Source organism: Cryptomeria japonica, chromosome 7 (assembly GCF_030272615.1).
Source record: "Cryptomeria japonica chromosome 7, Sugi_1.0, whole genome shotgun sequence".
Taxonomy (NCBI): domain Eukaryota; kingdom Viridiplantae; phylum Streptophyta; class Pinopsida; order Cupressales; family Cupressaceae; genus Cryptomeria; species Cryptomeria japonica.
Window position 1 is genome coordinate 147123955 of NC_081411.1, and position 16027 is coordinate 147139981.

The 16027-nt window shown below is 34.5% G+C and overlaps 1 protein-coding gene across 1 annotated transcript; it reads left to right on the top strand.

The window, feature by feature from the left end:
• The first annotated feature begins 5043 nt into the window (after positions 1-5043).
• On the top strand, positions 5044-13550 carry LOC131038016 (uncharacterized). Its single transcript, XM_057970280.2, has 3 exons — positions 5044-5428; positions 6090-10406; positions 10571-13550. Exons 2-3 carry the CDS (start codon positions 6201-6203, stop codon positions 13361-13363), a joined length of 6999 nt encoding a protein of 2332 aa, XP_057826263.2. The 5' UTR covers positions 5044-5428; positions 6090-6200; the 3' UTR covers positions 13364-13550.
• The last annotated feature ends 2477 nt before the right edge of the window (positions 13551-16027 follow it).

Sequence of the window (16027 nt, forward strand, 5' to 3'; positions counted from 1 at the left end):
TACCAAATTTTAATTCCAACACACATAGTTTTTGCATATGAGTCATTCCATCTTCGAAATCCATGCAAATAATAATAAATGTTAAATTACTTATTGGGAATGACTCGGGACCATGGCATACCGTTTGTAATTTGCATTGCGACAATTTTCCTCGATACGCATCCTTTCTTCCACCAATAGTGAAACTGTTTGAGTTCGCGCAGATTTCTATCGATTCTATAATTTCTTGATTAAATCGCCCTCTAGAATAGGCGCCTGTATCTTTTTAGCTTTGTCTTTTCTGATATTATCTATTTCATACCTATGCACTGACGGTTTACGACAGTTGATTTGATTTGATTAGAAAATCGTACTCCGTTCTTCCATATTCAATTCAATAAAGGACTATGATATGTACTATACACACTGACCATGAACAGTGGACGATCTAAGGAAAAAAATGAACGGGTGAGACAATTTCAATCGTCTTGAAAGGTGAGAGGATTATTTTCAACCATGGATCATTCATGGATCATTCATATCAGCTTGTTCATTTCAAATAAGGATATGCTTTCCATGTAAAAAATTAGCTGAAAGCAATTAAAAATAAGAATATGCCTTCGGGGTAAATTAGCTGAAGGCAATTAAATTATTATTGCAATAACAATTATTTAATTGTTAGATCAATCTTTGTTTTTGTTAATTAATCATTTGTTAGAATTTTTAATACTTGTCTTTGACAAGTAATTATTGCCCTCTATTTTGCTTAAGTGATAGATTAATAATTTTAGTTTTTTACGGAATTTTATTTATAAGTATAACTAGGTGGTGTCATTAGGACATAATGAATGAAAAAAATAATCAAAGAGGATTACTATTATCATGAAATTTTAACCCAATTGATTGTTGACATGTGAACTATTGTTCTATGGTGTCTTTGCCATGCAATGAAATGATATAAATGCCCACTCTATTTGCACTACCATTTGATCATAGGTTATAGATTGAATTGTGCATTATGGTTAGACTATTGTGATCTGAGACATTAGAATATCAACGTGACACTAGGTAAACTAATAATTTTATATGTACCAATATATTCGACAAACCATATAATTGCATGTGGTTTGAATGAGGTTAATAAGTCCATACTTAAATCTTGTGCATTTATTATTCTTGAACTTATCCATTACTTATCTCAAATGAATTATTAAACTATAGTAGGCCATGGAGTGATGGGATTCCATTAAGAAATGATGTTCTCTACAAGCCATAAATCACAAGCTTTATTGTAATTATTTTCACAACCATAAACATGGAAAGATAATATATGTTATTTTATTAGGAAAAAAATACTTTATACAAAAGAATTAGGAAATTAGGTTATAAGTTATAGCTCAATTATAGGCTATGTAACAAAGGAGAATCAAATATTTGAATTCCAAGTGGAAACTTTAATTAGTTATTGAACTTAGCATGGTTGTAATGTTCAAAATATTGATTTGTTAATTGGTATCATCATTATATCCTTGTTATAGAGAGTTATTTAACAAGCATTAAATGTATTAAATTTATTCAAAACCCTTAAAAAAATTAAACTTTCTCATAAAGAATTTTAGCACTATTATGATAGTCATGGGACCTAAAATATTTCCACCTAAATCACAATCACCTATCTCCATCTTCATGCATCATGCAAGATTTTACAATACAAGTAATATAAGGTGTTTAATATGGGGATCTCAAAGCCTTTAGGGCTATTATAAGTATAATGGGATCGTCATAAGTCTCATAGGACTATTATAGGTCTCTTAAGATTGTTATAAGTCTCTTAGAATGATCATAGGTGTTGTAAAATTAAATGAGAATCTACTTACAATGTTTGGACGTCCATAAAATATGATAAAAAAATATTAATATGCATCAATAAAAAAGACTATCGTGAAAATCCCCTATTGGATAGCCTTATGAGGATCATAAGAAAGTATGAATTTAAGTGTTTTGATTAATAAAATGAACCTATAACTATTATGGTTTCAAAAAATGAGGGAATGATAGAAGTAGAAAATAATAAGAAAAAATGAGAAAGATGATTGTTATACCAACATTGCAACAACAATAAAAAAAAATGAAAAGTTGTCAAAAGTTGCTACATACCTAGATCAAATTATATCTTGAAATATCTTATCCCAAATAGGAAAAATGTTGACAATGGTGAAGATATAAGCATTGAAACAAAAAGGTTGTAAAACTGTCAACTATCAATAACATTGGCATTTCATTCATTTTTTTATTGAAATGATGTTTCTAATAATGGAAATGATGAAAATTATGTTTTATTAAAGTATTTAATAATTTGAACTTGATTAAGTGGTTGAAAACATTCAAAAACATGCTAACAACAATTGGAAAAATCACAATATTGAAAATTTATCACTTGTACCTACAATATTGAATCTTGGAAATGTCTACAAGGTTGAGGAAAAAATCCAAGATTTAAAAATAAATAAAAATAATCATTTACTCAATTTTTGGAACCTATTCTTGTGAAAATGCTACTATAACAACCTTAGAAATCCTACTTTTATAATCAAAATTGATTTTTTTTATAAAGATACATGAATGGGAGTTAGATGAGGACTAAAAATTGATAGAGATGGTTGGAGATGAATTTTTTAGTAATTAAGATTACCACATATACCCACACATTCCTCTTTATGCTTGAATAATGAAGACTAGGTGTTGCATTTAGAGGTGAAAAGGTGTTTATTGTTGTAAATGACCTATGCAATCATATTTTTTACATGGATATTACTTCATCCAATCCTATGAGTTAAGAAAGGAGACTTCTTGATGGTTAAATTATTGTAAAAGTGAAGTTTACTTCAAGCCGCAACCATCATTTAAATAGTTTAGATGCAGTGTAAAATGAAGGATTCAAATATATATAGTTTTGCATCATTGTCCAAATACCTTATTTATCTTGGAAAGTACTAAACTTATAAATGGAATAAAGGGATTAAGTGGTATATGTGGTAATGCATGGATAGTGAAGTGAGATTTCAAACCATTAGAATATGATTAATAGATATAATGTTATCCTAGGTTCAAAATTTCTCATATTTCATTCATCTAATATTTTTATTTTAGATCTATTCCCAATATTAATTTATAGGTTTTTGTTGCAATGTCACTCTACAATTCTTTACTAGTTCATATTACCAGTTATTCAATATTTAACAAATATTTATTCTCATGAAGAGAATTAGTTACACTTGTCAACTATATTCAATAAAATTATAATCTTTTAATAATCTAGTCGGTTCAGACTATGTGATAACTCATCTACTATCAAACAAGTGAATACTATTATTATAGTGTTACAAAGGCAAGTACTCGCAACTACATGGTACTTGTTGATTGTATTTAAGTTCTACTTTATGTGGACAATTTAAAAGAATTCATTGTTATCATTTTTTTTATAGTTTTGCATTTAATTTTTTAAAATATACAATTTATTATTAATGCTAATTTACAATTAGATAGATTAAGAAAATTTGTTGCCATTACACAAGATTGAGAAAGTTGTTGGATTGTAATATACAAGAAATATCTCAATTTCTTACATTTTAGTTTTATTTGGTTTTAAAATAATATTGTTTAAATTACAATTATAGACGCCTAAAATTGTGCCTTACCTAGCCACACCTAATTTTAGCTACATCAAACCATTAATTAAATAAATAATTATTTAATTAGTCCCCCTTTCCATTCTAATACCTATATAATTAAATAAATATTTATTATTTATTCAATTATTTCACCTTTACATTATCCATTAATTCAATTACTATCCTTTATTTATTTAATTGATTTCATAATTCACCTTTTTACCTTTATCTTTGTCCATCTAATCCCTGTCATCCATCTTGTTCACATTGACCATAATCTAAATTCATAGTCACGTGAGAAGTGTCACACCTTGTCCCTTCACATTTCTAACTAATCCTTGTTCTCATTCATTGAACCTAAGAACCTTTCCAAAATTCAACCTACCTTTATAGTCTATCCATCCATCTTAACTTAAACCTATTAATCTTAACCATTCCCATAAGGATTTGCCCTAACCTTATCACAAACTTTACATTTTTCCTCTCATGTGACACTGACATAGGAATGCATCTAACAAACTTTACATTTTTCCTCTCATGTGACACTGACATAGGAATGCATCTTTCTAGCCTAACCCTAATTAGCTTTCAATCTAAGTCATCCATTCAACGTCTTAAACATATCCTTTGATTTTGCCTCTTAAGAATTAGATAACTTGAGGACTTCAATCAATCAAAATTATCTATTATTATCATACCAAACTTATGCTACTATTTTTATCATATTCTTTCCATCACAACTAGGTTATGCTCATTTATTGAGCAATCCACATATCAAGATCAAATCAAATTGAGCTAGGGTGCATTCTATTTCAAGCTCTAACAAAGAGAATGGAAATAGTTGAGGTGCACATTTGATTTCAAAGCATTTTTCATGTTGTTTTGCTTCAACCTATTTCCCCTTCTTCAACGATATATCTTTTAAATAATCTATATGAAATCTATTGAGAGATATCTTTCTCAAGGTATCTATTTTTTTTCATTATTCCACTTAAATTGAATAGCATAATTAAACTATAAAAATTAACACCTTGAATATTCTCTCAACACATTTTTAATAAATTATTTTAAAGATGTATAAACTAAATTAAAATGTTTTAACATACAACCATTTGTATTTGATATGTATAATAAATTTATAGCTTTGACTTATTTTGCTCCTTATATTGTTTCTTTCCCATTTTGATTATTCTCATTGTCTATTATGTTAATTGTTTAGTATTATTATTTTTATTTTTGAAAAATAGAAATATTTGTTACTTTATTTTTATTTTTCATAAATCATGTATATAAAATCTGTTTGGAAAGTTGCCGATTCGTAATTACTATATACACAAAATTTGAGGGTTGGTCATCATTATTCCGACGGGAGTTCCGATTATAACTGGGAAAAGTAGTGGCGATAGTGGAGCAGTATCAAACGATATTTAAAACTCCAAAGCAGGAGAAGGAAGTGAAAGAGACAGTCAGAGCAGTTATGAAGGCAGCGCTCACAATGGCGGCTCCACTTCTGCCTTTCCCTCTTCCACTCACACAGAATCGAAGAACAGTTGCAAGAACTTGATTTTTAGTGTTTCTTCTCCGTAACGGTTACGCTAGAAGAAGAATCTCATGACTGCGACTTCATCAATAAAAAGAACAGACAGTAGTGATTTTAAGGCGAGCGCAGGAGATGTAACATCAAACTGAGTCTTGTGAGCAGAGGTGTATCGGCTTCCATTGCTGGTCATATGAGGTTGCCGTGATTCAGGCAGAGGACAGAATTTGGGAGAAAAAAGGTGTGTAGACTATTCTAGCCTAAAATTTGGATGCAAAATAGAATGCAAATCATTTTCCAAATGAAATTTTCTTAGTTTTGTTTTTCCTCATTGCATATGGCACTGGTTGATCCTTGACTGCTTCAGTTTGAGCTCTTTTATGCTTTATAAAGTCCCTTATTTCGTTTTTTTCCTTTTTCTTGTTCTATTCCAGTAACATCGCCTGTTAAATACCCCAATTGGTTTAAACTCCTGCGTTTCTAGTTTCAAATAATATGAGTAGGGAGTATGTTTGTGGCTGATGCTGCGTGTCATCTGTTGCAAGCTTCCAGTTTCTATTTCAGTTTAAGTTTGCATTTAGAATTAAAAAGAAAAAACGCTTAAGCATGCTAAAGCAATAAACTGTATTTTTAGTTTTATTTCTTTTCTTTGCCATGGTTGTCTATTGAGTCTGCGAACTCATATTATGTCTTTATGTTATAGAAACTTTGTACTGAGAGCTGTTTAGATGGTGCTCTAATTTTGGCTTTCACATAAGAAAAGTTACGAATGCTATTCAGTAGTGAAGATTTGTCTTTAAAGGTTTTTCTGCGTGTAGAATGGTTCTACAGTAAATGTTTATTTATTTCAGTTTTTTTATGTGATTCTGTTGTTTTCATTTGGGCTGTATAAAAATCTTCAGGGGACGAGGTTTTCTTTCTGGTTCTCCCTGCATATATAGGCGTTTTCTTCTAGCGATTGCACTGAGCTCTGTCAGTGTCTGCGTAGTCATCTTTTAATTTACCTGCTCCCGATGTCCGATCTCGTTTCATTTCCAACAAGTGGAATGGCAGAAATTGCCATTGCCCATTCCATGAAAGAGAAGTCACCTATGCCGATGTATAGCGAAGAGGGAGAGACGTCGGCGTCTGCTGACATTTTGTCACTGCATGTTGATTATGAAGATGAAGGTATGAAAGAGAAGTCACCTATGCCGATGTATAGCGAAGAGGGAGAGACGTCGGCGTCTGCTGACATTTTGTCACTGCATGTTGATTATGAAGATGAAGGTATGAAAGATAAGTCACCTATGCCGATGTATAGCGAAGAGGGAGAGACGTCGGCGTCTGCTGACATTTTGTCACTGCATGTTGATTATGAAGATGAAGGTGTGAATGCAAGCGCAGTTATGGAACCGCTGTCTCCTAATCTGTTTCGGGTTATGCGCATTGTCCCAGACAAGCAAGATTACAGCTTTGTTGAAAAGGTGCAGCTTCCACAAGATGAAGTTCTAAGCCTCTGTAATAAGCTTGTGCCCTCCTCTGCCTCTGCCTACCTAGGTGAGCCTCCCCGGGTTCGTATCAATTTCAATTCACTAAATCAACTATGCTTACCTGCGGTTGGGTTCTATGGGGACAAGACCATGATGATAAGCATTTTCCGCAAGGAAAGTCTGGTAGATGACTCTGTTCTTGCAGAAATGGAAGGAAGACTGTTGGAGCCTGGATTATATGTCAGTCTTCCTGAAGAAGGATGTACCGTCGTGGTTTTTTACTGGCATGAAGGTGAACATTTTAAGCAGGCCTCTAGAAAAGATGTGTCTTGCAATTTCATTAGGTACCTAGTTGAACTTTGTGATAGTGTATATGTCTGTGTGGAGGGGAGCTATCCTTTTGAAGCTCTGGCTGCCTCTGCAACAAGTGCTAGTTCAAAAGCTAAGCGCACCAGAAGGATTCAAGTCTCCAGTGTCAAGAACTCCGAGAATGATGTGGAGCTCATGACTGGTTATAAGCTAAAAATTGATGGGGAAGCAAATAGTAAGAGATCTTCGTCAGGAGCAACTGCAAATGTTGCAGCTGTGAACAATTATCATGGAACAGTGGTTTTCTGTGAAGGGTATCAGCACTGTTGTATCCTAACAACAGAGAAAAGAAGTCCACGGACTTCTAGGAAAACAGAGGAGCTATCTATGAAAGCTTCTGAGTTTGGGAATAAGCTCAAAACCTGGTCTTCGGCGTCCAATGTTGATTACTCTAGACTGAGTAATGAGCAATTCATAAGTTTACTTGAAATTTGTCAGCCGCAGGAGTTTGAAAAGCACTCAAAGTTGAAGGAATCTTTGAAGATGAGAGAGTCAGCCAGGAGCTCTGCACAAGTAGAGAAGTTTGAAAGATGTTTTCTCCAAGTTCTTCCGGAATTCTGCTATCACGTTCTCCTTTTCGTGGGCGGCCAAACCAGCACAGCAAAAGATAGAGATGGGCGCAGAAATTTAAAGAAAACGGAAGTGTTAGATTCATGCTTTGACATGGAGGTCGACGGCAACAGATTTGAGGAACTGCATCGAGAACTTTCATTGATTTTAGCAGGGGAGAACAGTGTTTGCAATGGAGATCAGAGGGTGTTGTTGCTCGGATCAGATATCAAATTCGTATGTAGTGACTGGGAGCATACGATTACCGTTGAAGGCCCGGGTCAAGGAAAGCAGACAACGCCTTTTATCTGTTATGGACAAGAAGTTGATGCCAAGTGCTCGCCTCTGTGCCCCTGCTCCAAAAAGATCAATGGAAAGGCGAAGTTCCTGCAGCATACGAATGAATTTAAAGACTTCCCATTCTCAGGTGATGTAGTTAAACTTGTTCTATTTACTCCTGCCAAATCGGGTAATAATGACAAGAAGGAAATGGAAGGGACTGTTTATCTTGTTACTAAGACTGCCTCTGTTTCTGCAATTCGTAGTTGCGTAGAAAACATTGTTCCTATTGGATTGAGGTGCCTGGAAAGAAATATAGTTTTCGCTGCCTTCTTGTTGGCCTCTGACGAGCATCTTGCTTTAAGATTTATGAAAGAGGGTTTGACAACCCAAAACACGCGCAGTCTGCCACGCAATATTCAATCTGAATTTGAAAAATTCTCTAAAGCCCAGCCTGCTCCGCCCACAGTTGATCAAGAGGCCCTCTTATCTCACGACACTCTCAAAACCATCTGCTGTGAAGTGTATAAGGACCAGGAACGGAAGTTAATGGAAAACATAAAGGGTTTGTCGGCTCTTGTGTTTAAGAAGAAGAAGGTGACTTTGGGGAAGGTGGAGCAGAAGCGTTTCAGAGAAGCCGAGGATGAGTTTGTGCAGGAATTGAAGAAGAAGATGTCCACGGTGAAGAATGACAGCTTAGTGACCAGATATATTGAAGAATTTACCACTAAGCGTTCGTCTTATTCATATTCATGGCTATGGAACAAGTATACCGAGCAAATGGAGCTGAAGATGAAGGTTTCAATCGTGGAGGAACATCCGTTTGTCATTGTTTATAAAGCATGTGAACTGACTCCAATGAGAAAAGACATGTCTGAGTTCAACAGCAACTGCGGGCGTCCAATTGTTCCAACATGTGGAGAATCAGTGGAGTTCGCAGTCATTAATCCTAAGCATGAAAGATTATTTAAGGTTGTCATCCTCAAGTCTGGAGAGCTAATGGTTTTTATTCACAATTTTATAGATTCCTCCTTGTATCTGTACCGTTGTCCCAAGATTGGGTTCAATATGAATAACATGGGTCGTCCTATTTATTCATTTAGGAGGGGATTCGATTTATTGGCTGTAGATGAAGCTACCAGATCTATGGCTCTTTATGAAAAAGAGAGATCAAAGATTGTAATATATAAGTTTGATGAGTCATTTAGGAAGGTCTACTGGACTGGAGTTGAGGTTAACATGGAATCATATAAGGGGAGCAAGAACATTACATGGATGCATTTAATTCCAGGAAAAATGGAGCTTTTGTTGGTTGATGACACCAACAGGGCAAGGGTGGCTGAAATCCACGAGAGGCCTATGATGAAGGCAAAGCATATTTCTCTTCCTTCGCAGCAGCACCCTTTGAATTTGAGAGCATGCGTTTCTGTTGATGGCTATTTCTTCCTCGTCTTCACGCAATTGCAACATCAGGGTGAAGATATTGATGTTGAGGGTAAAGGGCATGCAAGTCCTGAAAAAGTGCTTGATATTTATGTTTTGGGTGATACAATGAGCTACTTAAAGACAATCCCTTTGAATGCAAGAGAATGCAGAATATCTGATTTGGAACAACTTGTGGCGAAAATTACAATCTTCGGATCTCAAAGCCAGCTTTTACTATATAGCCCTGTAGATGCTCCTGGTTTCATCCTTTCTTATGTCCTCAAAACTGCTCTAGCTAGAGAAGTTGTTCAGTTGCAGCAAGTGGATCAGGTTAAAGCTCCTGAAGGTGAAACGGAAATTGCTGGGTCTTGCCCTGTTTTGGGTTACATTTATCACATTTTTGACAAGTTTGCTATAACACCTAAGTTGTTTCAAGATGCTAAGAAGTGCATTACATTCGAAGTGATAATGGAAAGGAGCAGATCAGATCGTAGCAATAGTGAGGCATGTCTCACATATTTAGAAGCTCTTATCAGACAACTCAAGGCTGGAAAAGACAAAGATTTTTCAAGTATGAAGATCCAATTTAAAGTCAACAATGTAGAGAATTGCACAATTTCAGCTGCAGCAGAGCAGCAGACACAGGTGAAAATGGGAATGTGGGTTCGGAAGCTTGTTTCCCTTGTTCCCATCCAAATAGCTCGTGCAGAAAACAACGCTATGGTAGCGCTTAAGGATGGACTTCAGATACCCCCTGATGTTAGTTACGTGGACAGCGTATCACTTGCTTACTCTATACGCTTTGGGTTCTATGATGCGGTCCTTAACAGTTGGAAGGGCAAGATTAAGGTCATTTCTTCCATGGGAAAACAGAGTAGCGGAAAGTCATATTTGCTAAATCATCTATCAGGGTCTCTTCTTGATGTTGCAGGTGGCAGGTGCACAGATGGTGTGTGGATGACCATTGCAACGGGTGTAGATGGAGATGGGAGCGAGGGAAGCAGCTGCTTGTATGTGCTCTTAGACTTCGAAGGGCTCGGCAGTTTTGAGAGAAGCGAACAAGAGGATATGCTTCTCTCTGTTCTTAATGCTGCTGTGAGCAACATAACAATATTCAACAAAAAGGTGTGTCATTTCTCTCTAACCTCCAACTTTTCTTCTGTTTTTGTTTAAATCCTGGCCACCTAGAGATAGTGCAATAAGTTGAAGGGAGAGGGAAACTCAGTTTTTATGTGATATATAACATGAATGACTTGTTTTCTACTGTAAACCTTCGTTTGGTATTACAGGATTTTCACTTAGATAAGGACACAGAATCAGCTTTCAGCCGGTTCCAGAGTGGGATCAATCTACTTAAGCAGGACAAAAAGTTATTTAAAGGTCTATTTTACATTGCCATCAAGGATGTGGACACATCCGATGTAGAAGATCTTATGCAAGAATTTCATCAGAAGATTTCCCAAATATGCAGCAAATCACAAGAGAATTTCATTTTGAAAATGTACGACGGAAAGGTCGAGATTGCTGCTATGGCTCCTTATAATAGATCTGAGTATTATAGAGAGAGCCTGAGTGAGCTAGCAGAAACAGTGGCAGAAAGAATCGATTCTTGCTATGACAATGGATTCAGCTTTTTAAGGGATCTGAAGCTTATTATAGCTCAAATTGCAGCAAAAGACTGGACTTCTATTGACAGCAAGCGAGTTGCTGTGACAGTTGATATTCTGAGGAGAAATCTTATGTCGGCGGTCCGCATGGGATGCCTCATTGTGACAAATACAAATGAAGAATTGAGGGTTTTGGATAACTTCGACACACAGGAAGAAGTTCTTGATTTTCCTGTTGTTGTCGGTGATTCTTCATGGAATATAAGAGATACAGGATTGTATCTCTCACCGTGTACAGAATCAGAAACTCCAGTTACTATAAGAGACGTCTTTTCTCAAATCAGGTCGAAACTGGAGATGTTTTTACCCAGGAATGGTAGCAACGGCGAGGAGTGGCATTCTTCATTTGAGAGCTTCCTGGAGGCGCTGGCAGAAAGAAGGCATGCCAGGGTTCAACAGTGGATAAGTTCAAACACCTCAGATTTCTCTGATAATGATGATGTGCAAAGATTGCAGCTAGAGGCTGATGTAGCTCTTGGCAAAGTAAAGCAAGGCTTAATAGTTTGCGGATGCAAATGTTCAGTTTGCTTCTGGAGGTGTGTAATGGAGAAAGGCCATGGTGATCAACATTCTTGCATGGGAAGTCATTCGTGTACAGAAAATTGCAGTTATTGTGCTCGAGAAGGAGACAGCTCAAGCTTATGCGGGGATTTAGCAGGGCATGAAGGAAATCACAATTGCAAAAAGCAAAATCATACATGTGGCGAGAGCTGTTACTTATATGAGATGTCTTCAAATTGTAATGAGCGATGTTCTCTGGCGCCAGGGCACCCTGGCCAGCATAAGTGTAATTCTCCTCAACACATGTGCAGCGCAAAATGTTCTCTTCCAAGCTGCAATAATCCCTGTGCTGTAGCGATTGAATCAACCCATGAAACGCATCAGTGCCATGAGAGATATTGTCAGAGCAAATGTACCATAGATGGGTGCAGCAGAACATGTGGGGTTAAAGATCATTTCCATGACTTGGATCAAAATGCGGAGCATTTGTGTGGAAATGAGCATGCCTGCACCCATGAATGCGAGATGCCAGGTATATGTGAAATTTTCACCGAGCTTGTCAAACAAACCAGGGTTTTCCAGGGCCAAAGAGGATCTTTTGAGTATGAACTTGTGTCGGAGCAAAATGGCCTTCGCAAATGCTGTTGCATTCCTATTCCTCCCTACGAAAGAAATCATCAAGGTCCTCATGTTCACACAAAAAAAGAAGATTCTGTGCACTATTGCGATACCAGATGCCAATCTTGTGGTTACTTCTGCCAGCTCCCAATTGATCACGCAGGCTTGCACGATACAGTGCATGGCAATATGAGAAATGTAAGTTTCATTTCAGAGGGAGAAGATATTGATATTCAAGACCGCAAGTATAAATGGGGAGAGTTAGGGGAAGCAGAAATGTGTAACATGTATTGTAAGAAACAGGGTCGAGGGCATATCCATTTGGTTTTTTGTCCGGGCTCCAGCAAATGCACCGGCAACCTCTATGATGGTTCGAGGCACGAAACAGTTAAATATGGACCTGATGTAGATGTTCCCAAAGATGAGATGACTCATGAGACCTACTGGCAATATGTTAGGTTTGTTGATCCTTGCACCGAAGAAGAGAGGGAAGATTTTGACCGATGCAATCACTATTGTAAATCTGAGGAGCATGAATCAGAGTCGGGTACTTTTGAAAAATCATATTGCACTGAAAAACTCTGGCATCCAGCTATCAAGAGCACTGGACAGAATGTAAGCTCTGGAGGGTATATAACTGATGATGGCCATCATTTTGGGTGTGATCATTCTACAAATGTCCCTCACCATGTCATATTTACCATTGACAGATCAGGTTCCATGGGTTCCCCTGACATAAGTCCCACTCTGGCAAAGTTTACTAATTATCATAATTGTAGACTTGGATGTGTATACGAGGCTATTCTGAGATTTATACAAGCCCGCCTCAGAACAATTTCTGATGATTCTGTATCTGTGGTACTATTTGATGATATTGCCGATGTAGCTCTGGAGATGGAGGACATGGGAGAAGCTGTTGTTGATCGCCTTCTTCAGTTTGAAGATCGTGGAGGAACTATCTACTCAGCAGGGTTAGATGCTGCAGAGAAAATATTAATGAAAGGAGCTAGACACCATGCTGTGAATGTGAAAAAACCCGTGGTCATCTTTCTGAGCGATGGTGGAAACAATGGTGGAGGGGATCCCCTGTATTATGTGGACAGAATGAAGAGATCAGATCCTAGATTGACACTTCATACAATAATGTTTGGAACGGATCCGACAATGAACATCCTGATTGAAATGGCAAAGAAAGGAGGTGGAACCTTCGAGCAAACATTAGATGAGATTCAACTGGCCCGTAGCTTTGAGAATCTGGCCGAAAGTCTCAAACCCCAAGTTGCAGCACTGATGTAAGAGGCATCCCCTGCCTTCTTTGCTTCCTTTTAAATTTGTTTGTCTGGTGTTTTGTGTAATCGTCTGTTTAGTTTTGGAGTCTGATATTTGGTAGCCCCACTATTTGTTTATTTAAAAAGTGGCTACTTATGTAGTTGTCTTTGTTGATATAATTAATCACTATATAATGTTTAGAGGGCAGTTTATATATGATTGTATATGGGTAATTAGTCTTTGTGTTTTTTTTTTATCAATGGTAATTAGTCTTTGCTGCTTAAGACTATGCTTTTATAAAAAAATTAAAATAGTGATTTTAAATCTCTGTACAAATATTCTCTTTTTGTATGGATGATTTACGTTTAATATTAAATCAATTAGAATATGTAGGTTGTATTTTATTTTTATTGTTGATTTTATTAAGCAGTTTTGAGAAACAATTTATCAAATAGAATTAATATTGTAAATGTTATATTTATAATTTCTCAAATAAATTATGATATAAATAAATACTATTTACAAGTAAATTTATTGATTTTTTTTATTATGGAAAATTGATAAAATATAAGATTTTATGTTTATCCTTATTCATGATTTTTCTTCACAACAATACATTAAAATATATATAAACTAAAAAATAATATTATAAAAATTTTAATAAATAAATAACCATTTAAAACTCTAATCAAAGATATGAATTTATTTTTAAATTTGGTACTAAATGTGATTTGAAGATAGTTAATCTCGTACTAAATAAGGATTGCAAACAAAGAACTAATTTAAGGAGACTATAATTGCTAAAATAACTTGAACTAAAATAAGGCTAGTAAAAAAATAAATTCATATAGAAATAAAGAATTATATTAGGTTTTTAAGTGCAATAAGTGAAACAAAAGGATAAAATTCAACAACATATTAACAAGTGTATAAATGAAGATTCATTGTATATGTAAAATATCAATAAAATTTTCAAATACACTAATCAAAGACCAAAATCAAGACAAATAAAGAAAATCAATTAATTTTTTGTAACTACATACAATATCAAAATTAAAAATAAGATTCTCAAAAGAGATTACTTGATTTCTCCATTGAGAAATTAGTGTTTGTGGCTCAAGGTAATGGATAGGTAAATTGTAGATTAGATTTGAACTCTTGGGATGTGTGAATTCAAATGAAATCAAGACATAGGTAATTTGCAAACTTTTACATGGATATATATCACTAAGTTTCTAGTCTTTGGCTCAAGGTAATGGATAGGTAAATGTAGATTAGATTTGAACTCTTGGGATGTGTGAATTCAAATGCAATCAAGACATGGATAATTTGCAAACTTTTACATAAATATATATCACTAATTTTCTAGTCCTTGTATTTGAGACAAATGATTGAAGACAAATTCAAATTGAAAGTCCAAAAGATGCAAGGTATGCACTTTTCACCCCAACATCTAGAAAATATCAATTAAACTACTATTAGATACTAATGGAAATTTAATTATCCACTAAAGTATAAATAATTATAAATAAAATCACAATTTACATAAATTAACTTGACTACAATGAATGATAAATGAGAATGTTAATTGTGTGTAAATCAATGCTAAATTAAAGAAAATTAAATACGCAAGATTAGGAGATGTGATATGTCTTGATATTGGGATAGTCTTCAAAAATTCATTGTAGTTTGAATATATGTCTCATGGGATCAATCCTACCCACCACAAGAATGGACCTACTAATAGTAAAAAAATGGCCACTTATTTCACTATGATTTCTTCTCTTTATTGACTATTAAGCACAAGGGTTATTTAAAGAAACTTTTGAAAACTCTTATCAATTTCATTTGGATTTTTACCAACAATATAATTTTCACTTAAAAACTTTATAAAAAAAATGCTATTAAACACCTAGAATAATTTGAAAAAAATAACTATTATAAAAGTAATAATTTTTATTCACCTTTATGTTTTGACATTTAATTGACTTTACTTTAAAGTTGTATTCTCTCCCATGAAATGTCGACCATGAGACTATTTACTTTTATCTTTTTATATTTTTGGTGCGCTTGACTAGGGTTTTAAATTATCCTTCCCATGAAATATGAATCATTACGGCTCTTTATTTGATTAATTTCTGAATCTTTCCCACAACATGACAGAAGCATTTTTGTATATTAAATTTCCTTTCGGAGTGTACCATGTTCATATGACTCCATTAAAAAAAGTCTTTTTTCAAAAGCAATTGATTTCCAAGGTCCCTTTATTTCAGTCTTTCCAAGTCTTTTTTTCCCAAAAATAAGATGCCGTGAACCGTAGCATACAAGAAACAAGATTAATAGTTAATAATTTATTATTAAAAGAGGAAAATTATTTTTGCAAATATTTGTGTGTATTTTAAACTAATTTTTGGGATCACATGATGGTAGAAAAAGAAAGATTGCTCGTAGAAATAATTGTGTGTATTTTTAGTCAATGTTTGGGATCACATTAATTGTAGAAAGAGAAAGATTGTTTATAAAAATAACAGTTAATTTTTTTTAATAAGACATATAAACATAAATTAACTTATATAAAAAACGAATAGTTTAATAAAAATAAAATTGTTATCTTGAAAATAAAAATAAAATAAAATTGTTTCACTTTCTATATAAAGAATGGTCACTTTAAGAAAAAATTCTAAAATATTT

Coding starts and splice junctions, on each gene's coding strand:
- LOC131038016 (XM_057970280.2), top strand. CDS start 6,201: ATGTCCGATCTCGTTTCATTTCCAACAAGTGGAATGGCAGAAATTGCC. Junction 10,407..10,570: donor TAACAATATTCAACAAAAAG/GTGTGTCATTTC, acceptor TTGGTATTACAG/GATTTTCACTTAGATAAGGA.